The sequence below is a fragment of the Myotis lucifugus genome, unplaced genomic scaffold (assembly GCF_000147115.1).
Source record: "Myotis lucifugus unplaced genomic scaffold, Myoluc2.0 scaffold_81, whole genome shotgun sequence".
In the NCBI taxonomy this organism is placed as follows: domain Eukaryota; kingdom Metazoa; phylum Chordata; class Mammalia; order Chiroptera; family Vespertilionidae; genus Myotis; species Myotis lucifugus.
In genome coordinates, this window is record NW_005871129.1 from 875,118 (window position 1) to 897,586 (window position 22,469).

Here is a 22,469-nt window from a genome sequence, read left to right on the forward strand (position 1 = left end):
CTGTCACACACAGAGCAGGGCCATCAGGGGCTTGGGGAGCTCCCCCTTATCAGGCACAGAGCAGGGCTGATCAGGGGGTTGGGGTGCCTTCCCCTGTCACGAACAGAGCAGGGCGGATAGGGAGGTTGTGGCCCCGCCCCCTGTCACTCACAGAGCCGCAGGGTGATCAGGGGGTTTGGGCGCTGCCCCCTGTCACGCTGATCCCGGTGCGGGGAGCCTCGCTGCTCCGCTGATCCCGGTGCCAGGAGGCATATTACCCTTTTACTATATAGAATAGAGGCCTGGTGCACGGGTGGGGGCCGGCTGGTTTGCCCTGAAGGGTGTCCTGGATCAGGGTGGGGGTCCCCACTGGGGTTGCCTGGCCAGGCTGGCTGAGGGGCTGAGGGCTGTTTTCAGGCTGGCGGGTGACTGAAGCTCCCAACTGCTCCCTTTTTTTCTTCTTCTTCTTTTTTTTTTACTCTGGGCCAGCTTTAGCTCTGAGGCCTCGCTGCTGAAAACATCGATACAATGTTTCGGTTCGGCTGGTTTTCAGTCCAGCTGGTTTCTGGGGTTTTGTTTACCTTCTTATTTGCAACATAGTACATAGTTGCTTAGACTTGCAGCTGAGAGGCCGGCAAGTGAGGCAGGGAACATTGGAGTCCTCAGCAAGCAAGCCTCATGCTCGCTTCAGTGCCTGGCTGCCGGTTGCCATCTTGGCTGATAGTTAATTTGCATATATTCACTGATTAGCCAATGAAAAGGGTAGAGGTCGTACGCTAATTACCATGTTTCTCTTTTATTAGTGTAGATTATGTAGCCTTTAAAAATTGAAGATTACTTAACAATATTAAAAAATGAGTACATGAACCTGGCTGGCGTGGCTCAGTAGCTGAGCGACGACCTATGAGCCAGGAGGTTGTGGTTTGATTCCAAGTTGATTGCGGGCTCCATCCCCAGTGTGGGGTGTGCAGGAGGCAGCCGATCATTGATTCTCTCTCATCATTGATGTTTCTCTCTCTCTCTCTCTCTCTCTCCCTTCCTCTCTAAAAATCAATAAAAACATGACTAGATGAAAAAAGTACCCTTACGTCTACCTCACCAAAACTCAATTTTTACACTTAATAGTTCAGCTGTCTAGATCCATCTATCTTCGTACTACTTTAATCTTAATATCTTTAACAGTTTCAAATTTGTACTTAATATTTGTACTGTATTTCATTATGTTTATGAAGAATATTCTTAGTTGATATATGGATTGATTGTAGGGTGTATTCCTTTCTGTATAAAAATAAACCTGCAATGATTATTATCTTTGTGAAGATTTTTGGCATCATTTCAATTTTTTAGGATAAACTCCCATGAGTAGAATTAATCCTTATGGCTCTCATATGTTGCCATAATGCTTTCCAAAGGTATGATTCAACTCTGCATCCACTGATGCATGACTGTATCAACATCTCCATTGCTTTTTGTTAGTGGATATTTTAACTTATTTTTAAAATTATTCTATAATTTAGAAGGTATACTTACATAGTAACATTAAAATGAGTTTTTTTATATCATATTATTGGCTTTGTTTTATTTGTTGCAAATATTTTATCCTAATCATGAAGTTTTTAGTTATGTGATTTTTGATACTACAAAAATTCTTTGACATTCAAACCTGTCAATCTTGTGCTGTCACTGATTTTACTTTATAGTAATTTACTGTACAGTGAGTAATAATCTTTTATCACTCTCAAAAAAAAGTTTGTCTCATTGTATATAAAATTTTAAATATACACATTTGGCATATTTCTGGGTTTTCTTTTTGGTTCTACAAATGTTACCTTGGAATCTCATTGAAGGGTAGACTCTATACAATGATGAGAATGGCCTGTACTGGCTCATGTCTGTGAAGACTATCAATCCTTTGCCTAAATATTAGGGATGAACACTAACCATATATAACAATAAGATAAAAATCAATATAAAGAAAACAATATAAAAAAAAGAAAACAATATCATGGATTTAAGACTCTTACCAGCACTCTTTGTTTCTTAAAAGGTGTTGTGCTAAAAAAATCATCATGGTCATCTTTTGGCAACTGCTCCAGAAAATCCCTCATCTGCTTCTTCCTTTTAAGAGTTCCCACTTTGGCAGTTATCTTAATAGTTTGCTTCTTATCGGAATCACCTCTCTTGCCTTAAGAGTCAGCAAAACATTTTGGTAAGAACCTGGTCATTAGAATAACTGCTCTAGTGTTAACAAACTTGACAAAATCTAAACTGTGTATTCATATTAAGTAAATTCAGCCTCTATTATATACAGGTTTTTTCTATAACAAGGGATCCTTTCTACACTGGGATCTGTGCGATATCATTAGCCTGCAAGATACTCCTGAAGAAAATACATGTAAGATACATGTAGGCAGGGTTTGGTTAAAAAGGTCTTAATCTTGTGAGAAAGGTTATCTCCCATACTCCTCTTACTGATACCTAATTTATTGATTCTGCTAAAATATAAAGCACATTTAATTATGACAGGGATACTGGACACAACCCAAAGTTTAGAATAGGACTTCTCTAGCATAAACCTTGGGCAGAAGAGTGCATTCCTGAAAGCCATGAAAACTAAATTTATTCTGATAATGAAAACCTGCCTTGGGGACCCTACCAAGTGGCCCGAAATTAAATTAGACCCTTAGAATAATCCAAATACAGATAATCTTTGCAATTCTTTCTAGTTTTAAAGTTTTAAGAAAACATCTACAGCACTGGCCGGTTTTGCTCAGTGGTTGGAGCATCGGCCAATGGACTGAAGGGTCTCGGATTCCATTTCTGGTCAAGGGTACATATCTCCACTGCAGCAGGTTCAATACCCTGCTCAGGTTGGGGCCCATGTTAGAGGCATCGAATTGATGTTTCTCTCTCCCCACTTCCTCCCTCCCTTCCACTCTCTAAAAATCAAAACAATAAAAAAAAAATCTATAAGACACTTGGATATCCCATCTAATAAAAGAGTAATATGCAAATTGACCGTCACTCCAACACACAAAATAGCCAACCATACATGGACATAAGATGGCCTACAGGGGAGGGCAGTTGGGGGTGACCTGGCCAGCAGGGGAGGGCAATTAGGGGCAATCGGGGCCAGCAAGGGAGCAGTTAGGCGTCGATCAGGCTGGCAGGCAGAAGCGGTTAGGGGCAATCAGGCAGGCAGGCAGGCGAGTGGTTGGCAGCCAGCTGACCTGGATTATGAGAGGAATATTTAGGCCAGATCCCAGTCAGACCTATACGGGCAGTTGGACATCCCTCGAGGGGTCCCAGATTGGAGAGGGTGCAGGCTCAGCTTAGGAACACACACACCCACTGTGCACAAATTTCGTGCACCAGGAGAAAGGAAAGGGGAAGGGGAAGGGGAAGGGGAAGGGGAAGGGGAAGGGGAAGGGGAAGGGGAAGGGGAAGGGGAAGGGGAAGGGGAAGGGGAAGGGGAAGGGGAAGGGGAAGGGGAAGGGGAAGGGGAAGGGGAAGGGAGGAAGGAAGGAAGGAAGGAAGGAAGGAAGGAAGGAAGGGAGGAAGGAAGGAAGGAAGGAAGGAAGGAAGGAAGGAAGGAAGGAAGGAAGGAAGGAAGGAAGGAAGGAAGGAAGGAAGAAAATACATCTAGTGAGTTATTGTAAGTTGATACAGAAAACTAGGAAAAAACTATTTACTACAAAGTTTACCATTCTTTTGGCCTTTGGAATTGATTGGCTTTTTCTTAGTAACATGTTTCTGGAATCCATTTCCTTGGGAATCTTCCATGTATTTTCTCTGGCATTCTTCAGCAGATCGAGAACCTACAGCCATAGCAACATCTGACCAGAAACCAGGTTTGTGCTTGGGAAGAGATGCAAAAGCACTATGGAAGACCAAATCCAGTTAAAGAATAAGGAAAAAACAAAACCTGAATGCATACCACTAAATCAATCAGATTTACTGAGCTAAAGGAATTTTACCAAAATCATTCTACTTAACTATTTAGAAAGAAGATAACACCCTATACTCAATAACTTACTCTACTGCTTTAAAAAATATGATGACATAATTTAACATCTAGTAGATGCATAGTTTTAATCTGAAAAATTATCTCCAATCTCAAGGTATTTCTTCCCAAATCCAACAAATCAGTGATTTGATTGGGGGGGGGAGGGGGCTAACATGACTAACTTTTCTATGTTGTTGCTCAAATATTACTGGTACTAAATATATTGAAAGATGAGCTCTGAGTTCATATACATTCCAGGTTATGTGTTATGCTTGGCTTGCTTTCATTATAGTATTACAGTTTATAGAACAGAATATTTTAGATATAATGCTTAAGGGAAATGAAAATTGAAAGAGAAAAAAACACACAAGTCAATATAAGGTAGTTCTCCAATTTAACAAATGAGTTACATTCTAATAGTTCATTTGTAAATTAGTACTTAGAACCAGGTACCCATATTACTACACCACCATTCACTTTGAAGATATTTTATAATGCAGTGTTGTACTGATACATTTTTAACAACCAGCCATCTGGGTTTAAAAAATCCTTCTTTGCAGTATTGCAAATTTCCATATTGTAAATACCCCCAATATGGCTGATTTCAAGCTACCAACATGATGTCACTGAATGAGGAATAAGAAATGTGCCATGGCACACCATTATATAAAATATCTACCTTACAGGTATAATAGCTGTAAAGAACCTTAAGGGTATGCATAATAATAAACTGTACTAAAATAATTAGGAAGTGATGAGTTTAGAGTATTATTGTTTTTAATAAATTCTTTAATATTGTGGTGGTTATTAATCCTCACCCAAGCATATTTTTCCTAGTGATTTTTAGAGAGAGTGGAAGGGATGAAGGGAAGTGGGGGGAAACAGAAATATCGATGTGAGACACATCGATTAGTTGTCGCCTGCATGTACCTCCACAGGGGCTGGGGATCAAATCTGCGACCCAGGTACATCCCCTTGACCAGGAATTGAACCAGAGTGCTTTGATGGGTGGGCCGACATTCTAACCACTGAAAAACACCAGCTAAGGATAAATTTATTTTTTTAATGACTATTAAACAATTAATTTGTAGAATCAATTTGTAGAAATCAGCTCTTGTGAACAGGTACCAGCTAATCATAGAATACCATGCACTCCATGCACAAAAGAATACTTATGGGTATTAAACACTGTTAATGAATTACCTACTCTTTTGCATAATTAATCACTAAAAAAGATTTGAGCTCTAACTTCCCTATTTGTATTGAAGTATGGGTTCGATTGAAATGAAATATTTGGTAATACGCAGTTACAATCGGCCCGAGTTTACACGTTTCCCGCACTCCACCGCAAATCTATATGAACCGAGTTTAAGACGGCTCCCGCGGAGTATGCGCAATTCACGCGAGCCGACTTAACTCGTTTCCCGCAACCCAAGTGTGAATTACCTACTCTTTTGCATAATTAATCACTAAAAAAGATTTGAGCTCTAACTTCCCTATTTGTGTACATAGGTAATTTTCAAGTCTGAAATCGCCTAAAAGGGCTCTTTTATTATAATAAAAATACTTAATGCATTTTTAACAAACTAATGTGTCCTCCCAGACAATTTTTAAAGACAAATTTAATCATGTCACTCCAGTGCTACTTAAAACTCACTTCATTATTCTTAACATAAAAACCAAAATATCCTATATAATAAAAGGCTAATATGCAAATTGACCAAAGGGAGGAATGATTGGTCACTATGACACGCACTGACCAACAGGGCTGAAACACTCAACGCAGGAGCTACCCCCCCAACCTCCGTGGCCAGTGCGCTCCCACAGGGGGAGCACTGCTCAGCCTTCAGAAGCCAGGCTCACGGCTGGGGAGTGCAGTGGCAATGGTGGGAGCCTCTCCCGCCTGCACATCAGTGGGACATCCCCCAAGGGCTCCTGGACTGTGAGAGGATGCAGGCTGGGCTGAGGGGACTCCCCCCCCTTGCACAAATTTCATGCACTGGACCTCTAGTTTAATATGACTTCCATTGTTCCTTGCCTGACTATCCAGTCTCATCCTGTACTGTTCTTCCCTCACTTTCTGTACTCTAGACATTTTGGCTTTTTAGTATTTCTAATTATGCACTTCCTTTCTACTTTTACATACTGTTCTATTTAAAATGTACTTATCATAAAGCTTGGGCTTAAATAATTCTTATCCTTTAGTTCAAGTATCTGTCTAAGCCAAGTTAGATTTCTCTGATACACATTCTTATAAATTTCTTACAGTGATTATAGTTGTTATTTGCTAACTAACTGTCTATCATACTAGGTTATAAGCATGATGTAGCATACAAAGCAGTCGGCTGCAAATGAGAATCACTTGAGGAGTGCCCTGGCCAGTGTGGCTCAATTGACTGGAGTGTCATCCTGTACATCAAAACTTGTTGCAGTGGTTCTCAAACTTCCTAATGCCGTGACCCTTTAATACAGTTCCTGATGTTGTGGTGACCCCCAACTTCATTGTTACAAATTGAACATAATTAAAGCATAGTGATTAATCACAAAAACAATATGTAATTAATTATATATGTGTTTTCCGATGGTCTTAGGTGACCCCTGTGAAAGGGTCGTTTGACCCCCAAAGGGGTCGTGATCCACAGATTGAGAACCGCTGCCTAATGGGTTCAATTCCAGGCTGGAGTTTTGATCTGCATGCAGGGGGCAGCTGATCGATCAATGTTTCTCTCTCTAAAACACACACACAGGCCTCCTGACCCCCCCCCAAAAAAACAAAAAACAAAACAGATACTTGAGCTTATAGCAAAAATGTAAGCAAGTAAATAAGCAAACAACTATAATAAACAGATTCATAGACTCTATCCCTGAAGATTTCAATTTAGTAGGTCTGTGGTGGCAATACTTTGCATTTTTGAGAACGAGGCATCATATCTGAGTGAGTGGTAGAAATGGAAGATGACAAGGGAAGGTTACAAAGAGGAGATGACATAAAAGCTGGTGGATAAAAAACAGGTGAAAATAAGGCAACTACCCTGGCAAAGAAATGAAGATGAGGAAACAAGACATAGGGTTACGGAATGAAAAATAGTTCAATTTATAACATGTCAAATTTCAAAAGGAATGCCTGCTGGTCAGAGGTCTGAAAAAAAATCCCCATGCTACCTATCCTTTTGTTGTCATCCACCACAATAACACTGCCAATCCCTGATCTACTTTATTTCTTTTAAAATATATTTTTATTGATTTCAGAGAGTAAGAGAGGATAGAAACATCAATGTTGAGAGAGGATCATTGATTGGCTGCCTCCTGCACGCCCCACGCTGGGAATCAAGCCCGCAACCTGGACACAAGCCCTGACCAGAAATTGAACTGGTATCTCTGGGTTGATAGGAGTAATGCTGGCCCGGCTGATCTATTTTCTTTTTAGCTGTCTCTTCCAAGATTTCATATGCAGTAAATGGAAGCATATAGCCTTTTGAGGTGGCTCTTTTCACTCAGTATAATGCCTCTGAAATTCATTAAAGTTGTTACAAGTATCAATAGTTCTTCCATCTTATTACTTAATAGTCCATTCATCAAGAATGTGCCCCAACTGCCCAGGTGGCATGGCTCAGTGGTCCAGCATCAACCTATGAACCAGGAGGTCACGATTGGATTCCTGATCAGGGCATATGCTCAGGTTGCAGACTCGATCCCCAGTGTGGGGTGTGCAGGAGGCAGCCAATCAATGATACTCTCTCATTATTGATGTTTTTACCTCTCTCCCCCTCTCCCTTCCTTTGGAAAAAAAAAGCCACAATTAATTTATGCAGAAAGTACCACAAAAATCAGGAAGAGATTACCTCAGTAAAACGACCCCATAAAGTTATGAACTTCTGGTTTTACAATACAAATTCTGAGTATTTTCATTTTTGTTCAGTTTCCTTGTCCTCAAAACTTGTTCCCTTGAAACTTTTTCTTTGATCTATGTTTTTCTTTTACTCTTACAGTGTATTAAATTTTCAACCACTTGGAAAAATTCCTGTTAATTTTTCATTGATTTGTTATTTAACTAAATTATGGTCACAGAACACCCTCTGAATGACTAATTTTAAATTTAAGATTTGTTTTATTTAAACATGATGTTCTATCTTTTTTTAAATATATATATATTTTATTGGTTTTTCACAGAGAGGGAGAGGGATAGAGAGTTAGAAACATCGATGAGAGAAAGAGAAACATTGATCAGCTGCCTCCTGCACACTCCTCACTGGGGATGTGCCCGCAACCAAGGTATATGACCTTGACCGGAATCGAACCTGGGACCCTTGAGTCCGCAGGCCAACGCTCTATCCACTCAGCCAAACCGGTTAGGGCCATGATGTTCTATCTTGATGAATACTCTAGCTACCTTTGGAATAAACACCTCCCTGCATTACTGGATGGACTGTTCCATAAATGCCCATTAAATAGTTGGTTGATGGTATCATTAAGTTCTTTTACATCCTTGATAATTTCCTGTTTACTAGTTCTATTTACTACCAAAAGAGGAGCACTGAAGTCTACCACTATAATTGTGGATTTGCTTATCTTTTCACTTCTGTCCTTTCCTTTTAGTTGACAGATTGTGACTCATATATTTTGAGTTTTGTTGTTAGGTGCATGCACATTTAGGATTGTTAAGTCTTCCCGGTAAATTGACACTTTTATCATTTTGTAAAGTACTTCTTTATCCCTTATAATTTTCTTCTTATACAAATCTTTCACAGGTATTAGTATAGCCACTCTTGATTAATCAGGCGTGAGCCCAAAAGTTCATAAACAGCTTTATCAGGTTTTTAGTTAGCTTCTTCCTCTCTGCAATTTTGGGTTCCTTAGGGTTCCTCTTTTTGTTTCTCTGGCAAAAATCGGGGGGCTTTAGTTACCTGGTTTTGCTGCAAAGTTACAATTGCATCTTTCTCCAGAAACAAGCAAAGGACAATATGACAAAAACACAACACGCCCACCCTCTTGAGAGTGCTACTTCTCTTATTTGAGAGGAAGGTTCCCCACTTTCAGAGTTTAGGTAAGTGTGGGCCCCACTTGCTGCACTGATTTTCATCCCTGTAGGACAGCATGGACTGGGATATGAGGAAGGAGAAAAAGAAAGAGAACTGGAGCATTTCCTCTAATGTTCTGAGCTTTAGTCGTCCCCTTTCCTGCTCCAGAACTGGAGGGCTTCTTTTAACTCTGTCATGCCCTAGTGCTCACTTCCAGTTTAGTGAGCCTTGAGTTTAGCTTGGGTGATACCAGAGGAAAAACTAGAAATTCACAGCCAGTTGGGTAGTACTTAAGTTTTAGTCTTCCTCCATTGATCTGCTACTATTTATCTTTCTGAGTCAACAAAAAGCTGCTGTATAAATTGTCTTGTTTCTATAGCTGTGCAGTAGAAGCTAGAGTAGAGTATGCTTTCTCCATCTCACTGGGAACAGCAGTTCAAGCATTAAAAAATAGCCTTAGCTGATATAAATATACAGCAAAGGTTGAGAACCTTTATTATGAGGAAATGATTGGAGAATACAGCTGGCAAAATAACTGAGGTCAATTATTATATGCTGACAATGTAAGGCAAAAGAATCTATAAAATTTGGAGATTAGTAAGAATGCAATGAAAGTTTCTGATCTGTCAGAACCACAATCATACATTAAGACTAATGTGGAGCCGAAACCGGTTTGGCTCAGTAGATGGAGCGTCGGCCTGCGAACTGAAGGGTCCCGGGTTCGATTCCGGTCAAGGGCATGTACCTGGGTTGCGGGCACATCCCCAGTGGGAGATGTGCAGGAGGCAGCTGGTCGATGTTTCTGACTCTCTATCTCTCTCCCTTCATCTCTCTGTAAAAAATCAATAAAATATATTAAAAAAAAAAAAGACTAATGTGGAGATGTATAAAACAGATTACATATATGAAAAGAATGAAGTTTAAATATAAGGCTACTTCCATAGTTTAGGCAAAAGGCATTAAAAATCTGAAAAAGAGTAGACTCAAGAAAAAGGGTGCAGATGGAAAATGACCCCATAAAAAGATCTACAGCTCCTTGGGAACTAGTTAAAATTTTTTAAAAATCAGTAACGATAAAAAGTTTAAACTTAGTTGACTGAAAGAATTACATTTTTCAGAAATAGGAATGTCAGGCCGTGTACAAGCAAGGGAAATAAGTCTGGTTTATGATATATTTAGAGATGTAGGTGAGACTTATGTGAAGATTTTCAGTAGGCAAAGGAAAATACAAATCCTATATAATAAAGAGGTAATATACAAATTGACCATCACTCCCACACACAAGATGGCCGGCAGGAGAGGGCAGTTGTGGGCGATCAGGCCTGCAGGGGAGAGCAGTTGGGGATGACCAGGCCTGCAGGTGAGGACAGTTAGTGGCAACCAGGCCAGCAGGGAAGTGGATAGGGGGTGATCAGGCTGGCAGGCAGGCGAGTGGTTGGGAGCCAGCAGTCCTGGATTGTGAGAGGGGTCCCAGATTGGAGAGGGTGCAGGATGGGCTGAGAGAGACACACACCCCTTCCCCTCCTTGTGCATGAATTTCGTGCACTGGGCCTCTAGTCTAAATATAAGAATTCAAGACCAAAGATACAGATTTGGAAGTCCCTGTACATCGAAAGAAGCTGGAAGTCCCTGTACATCGAAAGAAGTTAGAACTCTGGAAGGAAAAGATCATTGAGAAGCAAGAAAGCACCCAACCCAAACACTGTGAGAATAAGAATGAAGATTACCTTCTGTGTCTAAAGAAGAGAAGTTACATTTAGGCAAAAATTTCTTAAATAAATGGAGGGGGGAACCATTAAATAATCTGTGAAGATTTTATGATGGTGAATTTAATTATAAAATACTAGTAGCCCTGTACACGAATCCTTGCGCCAGTAGCTCGCTGTTACCCTCCTGTAGCTTCCCCCACCCCCACCTCATAGCTTGCTACCCTGCCCCCTCCTGTAGCTCTCCACAGCCCACTTGTAGCTCGCTGCCCCACCCTTCTGCTGATCTGTGATCCGGTAGTTATGCAGTCAGTCGTTATGCTTCACGGCGTAATGACCATTTGCATACTACATCTTTATTATATAGGATTTCTTAAAATGTGAGGCTGTGAGAGAGCAGCATTTGTCTATGTTGACATATATTCTCAGGTTTATTGCAGTATAACTGACAAGTAAAGTTATATATATTTAATCATTTGATACATACATTGTGATCACCACAAACAAGTAACACATCCACCCCCTCACATATTTACTTTTCTTCAGTAGATGGGGGGTGGGAAGGGGAGGTGTATGCTTGCAATATTAAATGGGAATAAAAAGCTCATATGTATATTGTATAAATGGCCACATGTAGATGGCAGTTATCTATATTTTCCCTCCATTCTCTGTACAAATTGTAATTTTTCTTTATGTGTTTTTGGATGACATATTCCATTTTAATGATTATAAATCATTAAATCACTCCCTCATTGGATTCTTCATGTCTTCAACTATTTTGTGGCCACTCAGGATATTTCAGAGTCAAATCTAACTACTTACCAATGAAGCTTCTCCAATTCCTTCTCATTCCATTCTTCATCCTGAATTAAACCAGGTAAACATTCTAAGGAATGCCTCTTCGTTTCACCAGATCCCACTTCGTTAATAATTGGAAACTCATTCCTAATATCAGATTTCTGACAATTTATTTCAGCAGAACATCTAGCTTTCTTTTTTAGGATATGAAATTCAGTTTCACTTTCTTCAGTTTCAGATTCAGAGGTCACTGAGATGTTTCCAGTGATGTTCCTTCTGCTTTTTCTTTGGTGAACTACTCTTTCTTTGGTATTTCTTGCTGTGGTTTTCTTAATATCCCCAGCTTTTATTATAATTTTCTTTTCCCTTTCACTCTTCTCAGCAGACAAATCTTGATTTGTTACTTGATTTTTTTCAATTTTCTTCGATGTTGATAACTTTGTATTGTTCTTAAAGTCAGAGGTGACCGTTTGTTTCTTATTAGAACTAGGTATTTTTATTTTCTGGTTGACAGTGAGTATATCACGTTCAATGCAATCTTCCTTTTTTTCACTTGTATGACCCACGTCACTCTCAAATACATCTTTGAAAGTCTTTCTGGGCTTACTAATTGGACATGTAGTTTCATTTAAGTCTGATTCACTTTCTTTTTGATGCTTTGGCACTATAAAATCTGTTATTGCTTTAACGGCACCAGAGGATACATTATACTTCATGCATTTTTGCTCTATCACATTTTTAGATTTAAGTGGTGTTACCAAAACACAGACTTCCTTCTGATTAGTAGCCACATATTTTCTTTCTTCATCTGAGAAAGGTGATTTTCCTGAGATGATAATATCAATGGATACCTTCGATTCTTCGGTTTGCTCTTTAATTTCATAAGATAAAACCAAAGATCAAAATCTCAAATTAGCTACAAACAAAATTTAAAAAACCATTTTCACAAATATATTGTTTTCCCACCACAAACTCCACTGTCATATTAATCTTGCTGAAACACCAGTCTGTTTAGATCACCGTCCCTTTGATTGTGAACATACTATTTTTTAATACCAACTTGTCCAGGACTTCTCATAGTATACTTAGTGTGCATATAAGCTCCTCTACCTGGCCTTCATTACAGTTCACTTGCTGCATTCAGGTCTGAACCATATTCTATGTCTGTGAGACCACTGTTTCTCAAATTTTCTCTACTTGGAAAATTCCTTTCACTCATTTACAAACCAAATCACTACCTGTTTCAATTTTACACTCCAACCTACTAGGTCCATAAATTTTGTCCTGATTTCCTCAACTGAATGAAAGCTCTTTCAAATTTCCAGAATATTTTAAAATAATGCCATGTTTGACAATGTGCCCTGCATATAATTACACTTATCTAATCTTTCAACTAGTCTGAAAAGTACACTTAACAACTTTGTTTTCATTTGTGAATTATCTTCATTTTACTGGAGTTAGTTCAGTCACATATGTAGTAGATGCTAAATAAATATTTGTTGGGTTGCTAAAACCTTACTAGGTATGTAACATATGAAACAGAAGGTATATTAGTTAAGAAGGGAATTAGAAGAACATGGAACTCCATTTGCACAGCCTCGTTCTCATTCATCCCTAATGGTAGCCATCAAGGCAATCTTTTGCTGAATCCCCAAAAACTCTATGAATCATCATGGGAAAAGAACCAAAACAGAACTTGAGAGTCTTTATTATAGCATATCATTACTTAAAGAAAACAAATTAAATGAGAGAAATTCTCAACTCTAAAACTTAAGAAACCAGAAGCTAAACTATTAGTTTCTAACTTTAAATTATCCAGCTATAATTATAAATAGATATAAACTGTAAATTATCACACCAATCATCACAGTGACATACTGCCAACAATCTACACATATTATGTGACATTTAAAAGATGAATGACAAAAATAAAAGAAGCTTCTAAATTATAATTCATGAAATGGTACTAACCAAAAAACAAGAAAGTTTCCACAAGACTTCTCAATGGAATTATATATTTTGACATTATGAGCTAAAGTGTTTTCTGCTAATTCCTTATTACAAATGTTATTCAAATGTTCAATTGGCAATTTAAAAATTTTATGCTCTCTAATTTTGAGCAAAACATTTTTTTATTAATTTCATTAAATAACCTGAATAAAGATACAGCCTATTCTGGATACTTTTACTTAAGTCATGTAAACTTGGTAAGTAGTATTGCTCTTCAGTCTACTTTTTTACACACTTGTAAATGTTCTCCACTTTCATTTTTCACTTATAAGCAATAAAATAGAAAAAAATGCTATTAAGCTGATAGATTCAATTAAACATTAAGTTTTAAACTCCCTAATGCATACAGAAAAGGTTCTATATATTCAGGTACGCAGGATTTCAATGAAATCATTCTGAAAAATCCACACTTACACAAAACTAAATTATGGCCTATTACAATTTATAAGTACCACGCGCTAACCGATTGCGCCACTGGAGCTCCTGGCCTATTACAATTTAATAAAAAGATTGTCTTTAAACAATACTAGAAGCATATTTAAATAATATATATTTTGTGATTTAAAAAAATTATTTAAAGCTACCTAGATTAAAGAAAGCAAACCTATAAGTGAATCTATATTTAAGGCAATGAATTATTTCATTTTGTAAATCATCTTCTGTAAAAAGATAACACCAAATATTTAATAAGCATTAAAACAGTTGGTCTATCATTTCAGATTTAGAAATTTATAAAATCACTTTTATTATATTAAAAAATTTCAAATAGTAACTTTCTACTTATCCTATATAATAAAAGGCTAATATGCAAATTGTCCCCTTGACCGGGAGTTCGTCCAGGGGCGGGCCCGGCTGGCCAATCTTCCATGTCCCCTCTCCCCAGCCAGCCTGGCCCCGATTGGGGTGGGGCAGCCAGACCCCACCCATGCATGAATTCATGCACCAGGCCTTTAGTTATAAAATAAAACAATAATAAGGATATATTACCTTGCTCCTGATTTTTAATTATCTTTTTATTTGTTCTTTCACAATTTTTGAGTTTCTTTGAAGATAACTTCTTATATTCCCTTTTTCCAATCAATTCCTTAAAAATCAAAAGATAACTTTTTACTATAACGAGTACTACCTATAAATATGACTACAAGCATTTTACAGTATGAATCAAGCACACAAATTTCTAGGCACTTACAGAAATTTTATTAGCAGAGGTATTCAAAGCTCAAGCTTTGGAAGCACCATGTGGGTAACCACATTCTCACATTTTCTTTACCAATTTAATACTATCATTTAAAATGTGCATGTGCGTGCGCACACACACACACACACACTCACACACACACACACACACACACACACTCTCATTCTCTATCTATTTAAACCTTACTCTATAGCTAAAACTTTGTTATTCTTAACTGCACTTTTCCAGTGAGATACTAGGAAAATAAATATCAAGACATTTACCTACTATGCCTAAACTAATAAAAAGCAATACTTAACAAAGAGAACTCATGATTTCTCATTTGGTCTCTAATGTTTTCAATAGTATCACACCACCACTGTACAGTATACAATAAAAGCTTACCTGATTAGTTAAGTCATATTCTCCCCCATTTTGAACAGTATTCTTTATTTGGTCATCTGCGAAGCTTAATGGTGGTTTATTTTGAGGATTACTCTGGCAAATGTTTAATTCTATAGCTCCTGGCAATGTACTGTGCTTATTCTTCTTCAGTTCTATGAGTACAAAGATGAAAGTTTAGATAAATGATTATATAAAAGTTAAGCTGCTCATCCCCATTAAGAACTCACTCTGAAAAAGTCTGTCTAATCCAATGTCACAAATATTTGTTAAATTTGGTTATGACATAAAGCAATTTTATTTGGACAGAACCACTCTGCATAGGGCCATATTTTGTTCAAATCACTTTTATTCTAGAGGGAGGGAGGGAGGGAGGGAGGGAGGGTGAGGGAGAGAGAAAGGAAGGAAGGAAGGAAGGAAGGAAGGAAGGAAGGAAGGAAGGAAGGAAGGAAGGAAGGAAGGAGTGGACAGCCATAATATTCCTTATTATCTGTTTTGAATCTCCTTTGCCACATCTAAAGCAAAATAGAAACATCAAACCATTTTGTAAATACAAATTCCTGTTCATCCAAACTCTGTACCAACTAAACAGAAAGCGAATAACTCTATTTCCCTTATATTTCTTCATGTATATTGAATTCTTATGTTACAATTAATTTATGTATACCAATGTATAACTAAATCCATGCTAATTAAAATTTTAAGCAAAACCAAATTTATAGTATACAATATAGGCTTAAGAAACAGCTATTGAGCTAAAATTCTAGATAAGTTAAAAAGGACTTGTAAAACTATAGAAACATTTTTATTATTATTCTAGAAGCTGTATTTGAAGATACATAATGGATGGTACTTCCTCTGAGATTATTACAGTATGGTGAAGAAGGCTATTATAATAGATCACTTATAATATATTCTGGTTAAGTATAACAGACATTAAGTATTTTAATACAATACTATGACATATAGATTATAGCACTAAATAAGCAAAACCACATTTTAGGTAAATCACACACACGATCACATCAACTTAAATTATCACTGATTAGCGCCTTTGCATACCTTTAGTTGTTTAATGTGAGACGTGGTTTTGTTTTATTTCAGTGGTTTTCTCATAAAAAAGATAGCACCAACTACCACCACTCAAAATAACTTATGTAATATGAGGACACACAATGTCTTAACAGTTTCACAAAACAAAGATTTAATAAATCACACTGGAAAAATGATACACCTAAAAAAAAAAAAAATCCACTAATATTTGCTCCTAACCCGAGCTTCCCAAAGGGGAGGCATCATCTCCTCTTATTCATTTCTAAATTGCTAACAGCTAACAAAGATCAAGATTCATGGAAAGTGCTTTAAAAATTATTTGTTGAATTATTTTCTTATGGACACAGGTAGCATGTAAAATAGTTTACCAAACTTTAGCATTTTACATTTGTATCTTCAAACACTTCACCAGTAACATTCACAATTTAAAAATTTATGAAAAACACTGCTTAAGATCTAAGACTAAAGAAGATTAATAAATGATAAAGTGAGATATACTTTTAGGAATTTTATATTTAAGAGTAAAAAAGTATATAGCAGTTGCTGTAGCCCCAGGACTCCAGAATACTGAAGATGGTCTAGCAAATGACAATGAGCAATATTTTAAATTTACAGGCAAATAGGATGACTTTTGAAAAAATGAGGAAAGGTTGAGAAGAAACTAGAATAGAGTGACTTTTAGCTAGCTCTGAGCAAGCAGTCATCTACATATTTAATCCATTCCTTTGTACTAGAAAGGATAAGCAAAATTATAGAGGAAGGCCCTATGAACACAGGGAAGTGGGGTGCAGTGGGGAACTTATGCTCAATATGGTGCCATGATTTTGGTAGAAGCAATCCTGTAAAGCTCTTTGTTATAAGGTCAAGGTAGAATCGACAGAAATTTATACAACAGATTCTAATTAACTTTTATTCATCTATATTTTCTAGAAAAGGCTGTGAGGCAAATTATAGTTTTGGCAAAGAGGTGACACAGAACAGTTTTGCCAGCTACCTTTATAGTAATGGTCATTCAAAAAATATGCCATTACCCCCATAAAAGCAAACTGGTATTGTCTATTAACAAGAATAAAATTTGGTACAAATTAGGCATACAGTATCCTATATAATAAAAGGGTAATATGCAAATTGACCCCAACAGCAGAACGACTGGGAATGACTGGTCACTATGACAAACAATGACCACCAGGGGGCAGATGCTCAATGCAGCAGATGCCCCCTAGTGGTCAGTGTGCTCCCATAGGGGGAGCTCTGCTCAGCTACAAGCCAGGCTGACAGCTGCCAGTACAGCGGTGGTAGCAGGAGGCTCTCTCGCCTCCTCAGCAGTGCTAAGGATATTCAACTGCAGCTTAGGCCTGCTCCCCGCTGGCAAGTGGACATCCCCTGAGGGCTCCTGGGCTGCCAGAGGGATGTCTGACTGCCAGTTTAGGCCCAATCCCCCTGGGGAGCGGGCCTAAGCCAGCAGGTGGACATCCCCCGAGGGGTCCCAGACTGCGAGAGGGCACAGGCCGGGCTGAGGAACCCCCGGCACCAAGTGCACAAATTTTTGTGCACTGGGCCTCTAGTTTAATATATAGGTTTGAGGTAGGTTAGCAGCCTAAATACCTTGTGTCTAGGAAACTGAAAGAACAATTATCTTTCATTGATATGCTTATCAGGTTAATTAAAAGGTAACATTTAATGAAGTAAGTTGAATGCTGACTATGAGCTATCTGCTTTGTAGTTTTTCTCCAAGTAGTGAAAAATCACAAATTTTAGGACCAGATGATTACTCAAGACTATATGCATTGTTAACAATTAACAATATGGGGTTCATGTAAGAATACATCACTGTACCAATAGAGAAGAAAAGAGCAAACATACCCAAATGGTTACAATCAAGGTCATAAATGGTGCTGGTTCTTTGGAGGCCATCTGTTTGGTTTACTCCTGCATCATTTTTCATTGACTTTCCTATGTCAGGCACAAATCTTCTACTTTTCTGTTTTTGTCTGGCCTTTTTCTTTTTCTTTTCACAAGCCCTAAAAACATACATTATTTTCTCTCTAATGTTGGTTCCAAAAAAGTGAAAACAAAAAACTAAAACCCACAAAAAAATGAAACTCTCCTATGACCTAACCTCAAACCTAAATAAAATACTAACTCTAACCCTAACTATAATATACCAACCCTAAGCATAACTCTAATCCTAACACTGTTCCTAATTTTAAACCTAATCCTAACCCTTACCCTAAAGCTACCCAGAAACCTTACTCTAATTCTAAAACTAACCCTAACAATAAGCCTGTAATTCTAAAACTTAACCCTAAACTGAGCCATCACCCTAACCCTAATCCCAAATATTACACCGAACCTCAAAACTAACCTTAGCCCTACCTTATTTTTAAACTAACCCTAAACCAAAGACTAATCCTAAACGTAACTAACTTTTAGCCCTAACCTTATACCTAATCCTAAAGCTAAGTCTAACCATAATTTTGAACTCAAACCAAACCCTAACCTAACCTTAACACTAACACTATACCAAAAAATAAAAAAAATTCCCTCAGCTAAAGTTCTTCACCAGAGTATAGATTACTTTTAACCTTACATACTTTAAGCCTTCATGGCTTCTATCCCCTTTCCCACAAAAAACTCAAGTACAATATAAAGTTTACTGAAACATAGCCACATTCATTAAGGAACTGATACTGCTTTTCCTCTAGTTGAAGCAGTTGTAGTAGAGCATGCCCATAAAAATACTTACTATCTGGCCCTTTACAGAAAAAATTGTCAGTCCCTGTTTTGTGACTAATTAACTTACATCACTCCATTCCTATGAGTTCCTTAAAAGCAAGAATTAACCAAATTCTCCCTTGTTTTCCCCAGTACCAACAGAATAACTACAGAGGGAATGAATAAAAGAAAAAAGGACCATGAACTTCAGACTCCTGTTTAACAGCTATTTGACTCTTAAAGGATAGAATAAGGATGACTCCTTGAAATGTCCAAGGTTTTATTTTCCATAAAAAAGAAATTAAAACCACTTCATACTGGTTAAGTATACATTTTTAAAAGCTCACCTAAAATAGATGCATTTTATCAAATGAAAATTATGCCTCAATAAAGTTGTTTTTTTAAAATATAAAAAGTACTTTACCTTAATTGTTCTAGGAAAGTATCAATGTGCTCTTTCCAATTTTCTGGAAAGCCAAACATAAACTTCCTTATGAGATAATATGGATAGCCTATGTAATAACAAACAAACAAAATTATCTAAAAACCTAGAATTTTGAAGATATGTCATTAATTCATAAAAAAATACACACACACACACACACACACACACACACACACACACTGTTTACTATGTTCCAGTCAGGCACTGTTGCAGATACAAGGATTCAGAAATTAACAAAACAACCCAAATCCATACCTTCATGGAACTTGCCTTCTAGTGTGAAACAGAAGGCAAACCAACAAGTAAAATATCTTGTTAGATGTTTATTAATGCTATGCAGAAAAATTATGCAGTTGAGGGGGAACAGAAATATCAGTGTGTTCATGCAGACAGCATCTTTAAAAAAGGATAGTCAAGCCCAGCTGGTGTGGCTCAGTGATTGAGCATCGCCCTATGAACCAAGAGGTCATGGCCTATGAACCAGGAGGTGATGGTTCGATTCCCAGTCAGGGTATATGCCTGGGTTGCAGGCTTGATTCCCCTGGATCGTGCAGGAGGCAGCCAATCAATGACTCTTTCTCATCATTGAGGGTTCTATCTCTCTCTCTCCCTCTCCCTTCCTCTCTGAAATCAATGAAAAATATATATATTTTTAAAAAGTATAGTCAGAAAAAACTAACAAATTTCAGAGGGAAAGCGGGAGTGGGTGGGGAGTAATTAACCGGGGAACTTATATGCATAGCCCACAGACATAGACAATAGAGTGGTGAAGGCAGTCAATGGGAAAAACAAACAAAAGGGGATATCTGTAATACTTTCAACAATAAAGATTTAAAAAAAAGGATAGAGATATTTTTACTGAAATAGCATCGGAAACCTTGAGACTTGAAGTAAGCCACATGGCAATATGAGGTTAAAACATTGGAAGCAGAGAGAACAAAACAAAAGGCTGCCTTTGTAGAACAAAGTGACTAGTAAAGTTAAAGCGTAGTGAGGAGAGACTAGTACCAGGAGGATACTCAGATGGGTAACAAAGGCAGTGTGGGAGCATGAGATTATAAGGCCTTGGAGTCATTTTACAGACCTAGTCTCTTACTCTGAGTGAGAAAGAAAGCTATGGAAATGCTATGACCAGAGGAGCTGTATAATGTGCTTGGGTTTTAAGTTAAGCTATTGACTTTAATAGGACTGTAATAGCTGCTATTTTGAGAAGAGTCTATGGAAGTATAATGGGAGAAACAAGGAGACCAGTTAGGAGGTTACTGCAATCACTCAGAACGAGAGAGAGGTTTGGACCACAATGGTCAGCAGAAGCCTAGGTTCTGAATATATTATGGAGATAATGCCAATAGGACATACTGACACATTAATGTGTGTGGGAAAGAAATCTAGGACTTAAGGATGTCCCCAAGGATTTTAGCTAGCCTCTGGAAGCCTGGAAAGAGGGGCAAGTCTATAGATTAAGCAGATTTAAGGGAGAAGATCAGATTTTAGATATACAGTCATGCACTGCATAAGGACATTTTGGTTAACGATGATGGGCTGCGTGTGTATATGAAGGTGGTCCCATTAGATCATAATGGAGTTGAAAAATTTGCATTGCCTAGTGACTTTGTAATTGTGACATCAAAAAACGGGTATCACCTAGTGACAATGCAATGTTATGATGTCACAGTGCAATGCATTACTCACAGCTATTAATAAAGAATAAGGATATAGCCCTGACCGGTTTGGCTCAGTGGATAGAGTGTCAGCCTGCGGACTGAAGGGTCCCAGGTTCGATTCCGGTCAAGGGCATGTACCTTGGTTGAAGGCACATTCCCAGCAGGGGGTGTGCAGGAGACAGCTGATCGGTGTTTCTCTCTCATCCATGTTTCTGACTATCCCTCTCCCTTCCTCTCTGTAAAAAAATCAATAAAATATATTTTTAAAAAAAAAGGATATAAAGAAAGATTTTTTATTTTTATTTAATTTTTTTCTTGATTAAGGTATTACATTATGTCTTTATCCTCCCATGCCCCCCTACCTCCCCACTCATACCCTCACCCGCCTGGTGTCTGTGTCCATTGGTTAGGCTTATATGCATGCATAGAAGTCCTTTGGTTGATCTCTCCCTTACTCCCATCCTCCCCTACCTTCCCTCTGAGGTTGGACAGTCTGATCAATGCTTCTCTGTCTCTGGATCTGTTTTTGTTCATCAGTTTATGTTGTTCATTATAGTCCAGAAATGAGTGAGATCATGTGATATTATGAGAGCATAATGCTCTCCTGTTCCATCCAAGCTGTTGCAAATGGTAAGAATTCCTTCTTTTTTACCGCAGCGTAGTATTCCATTGTGTAGATGTACCACAGTTTTCTAATCCACTCATCTGCTGATGGGCACTTAGACTGTTTCCAAATCTTAGCTATAGTGAATTGTGCTGCTATGAAAATAGAGGTGCATATAGCCTTTCTGATTGGTGTTTCTAGTTTCTTGGGATATATTCCTAGAAGTGGGATCATTGGGTCAAATGGGAGTTCCATTTTTAGTTTTTTTGAGAAAACTCCATACTGTTCTAAAGAGAGATTTTAAACAGCTGTACAATGTGTTTGTGTTTTAAGGTAAGTTATTGCAAGAGCTGAAAATTAAAAAGTTTAGAGTTGAAGTTACAGTAAGCTATGGTTAATTTATTGAAGAAAAATGTTTTCTTATAAATTTAATGTAGCCTAAGTGTACAGTGTTTATAAAGTTTACAGTAGTGTACAGTAATGTCCTAGCTTCACATTCACTCAACACTCACTCACTGACTCACCTAGAGCAATTCATTTTGTAAGCTCTATTCATGGTAAATTACCTACACTGGTTACCATTTTTTATCTTTTATACCATATTTTTATTGTACCTTTTCTACATATCTAGATATACAAATACTTACCATTGCATTACAATTGCCTATAGTATTCAGTAATGTGCTGTATAGGTTTGTAGCCTAGGAGCAATGTTTGTGTAAGTGCACTCTATAATGTTCACATCACAAAACCACCTAACAATGTTTTTTCATAATGAATCCCTGTCATTAAGTGATACATGACTATATTAAGTTTGAGATGCCTATAGGCATCCTAATGGAGATGTCAAATGGGCAGATGGAAAGTAAGTTGAGTGGCTAGAAGAGTATTT

The 22,469-nt window shown here is 37.8% G+C and overlaps 1 protein-coding gene across 1 annotated transcript in view; it reads right to left on the reverse strand.

The window, feature by feature from the left end:
- The window catches only part of MIS18BP1 (MIS18 binding protein 1), a 58,913-nt gene that overhangs the window by 13,065 nt on the left and 23,379 nt on the right, over nt 1-22,469 (reverse strand). The window contains 7 exon segments of the mRNA XM_014457595.2: nt 2,004-2,164; nt 3,684-3,859; nt 11,532-12,378; nt 14,505-14,601; nt 15,100-15,251; nt 18,013-18,170; nt 19,289-19,376. Coding sequence (XP_014313081.1) covers nt 2,004-2,164; nt 3,684-3,859; nt 11,532-12,378; nt 14,505-14,601; nt 15,100-15,251; nt 18,013-18,170; nt 19,289-19,376 — 1,679 coding nt within the window.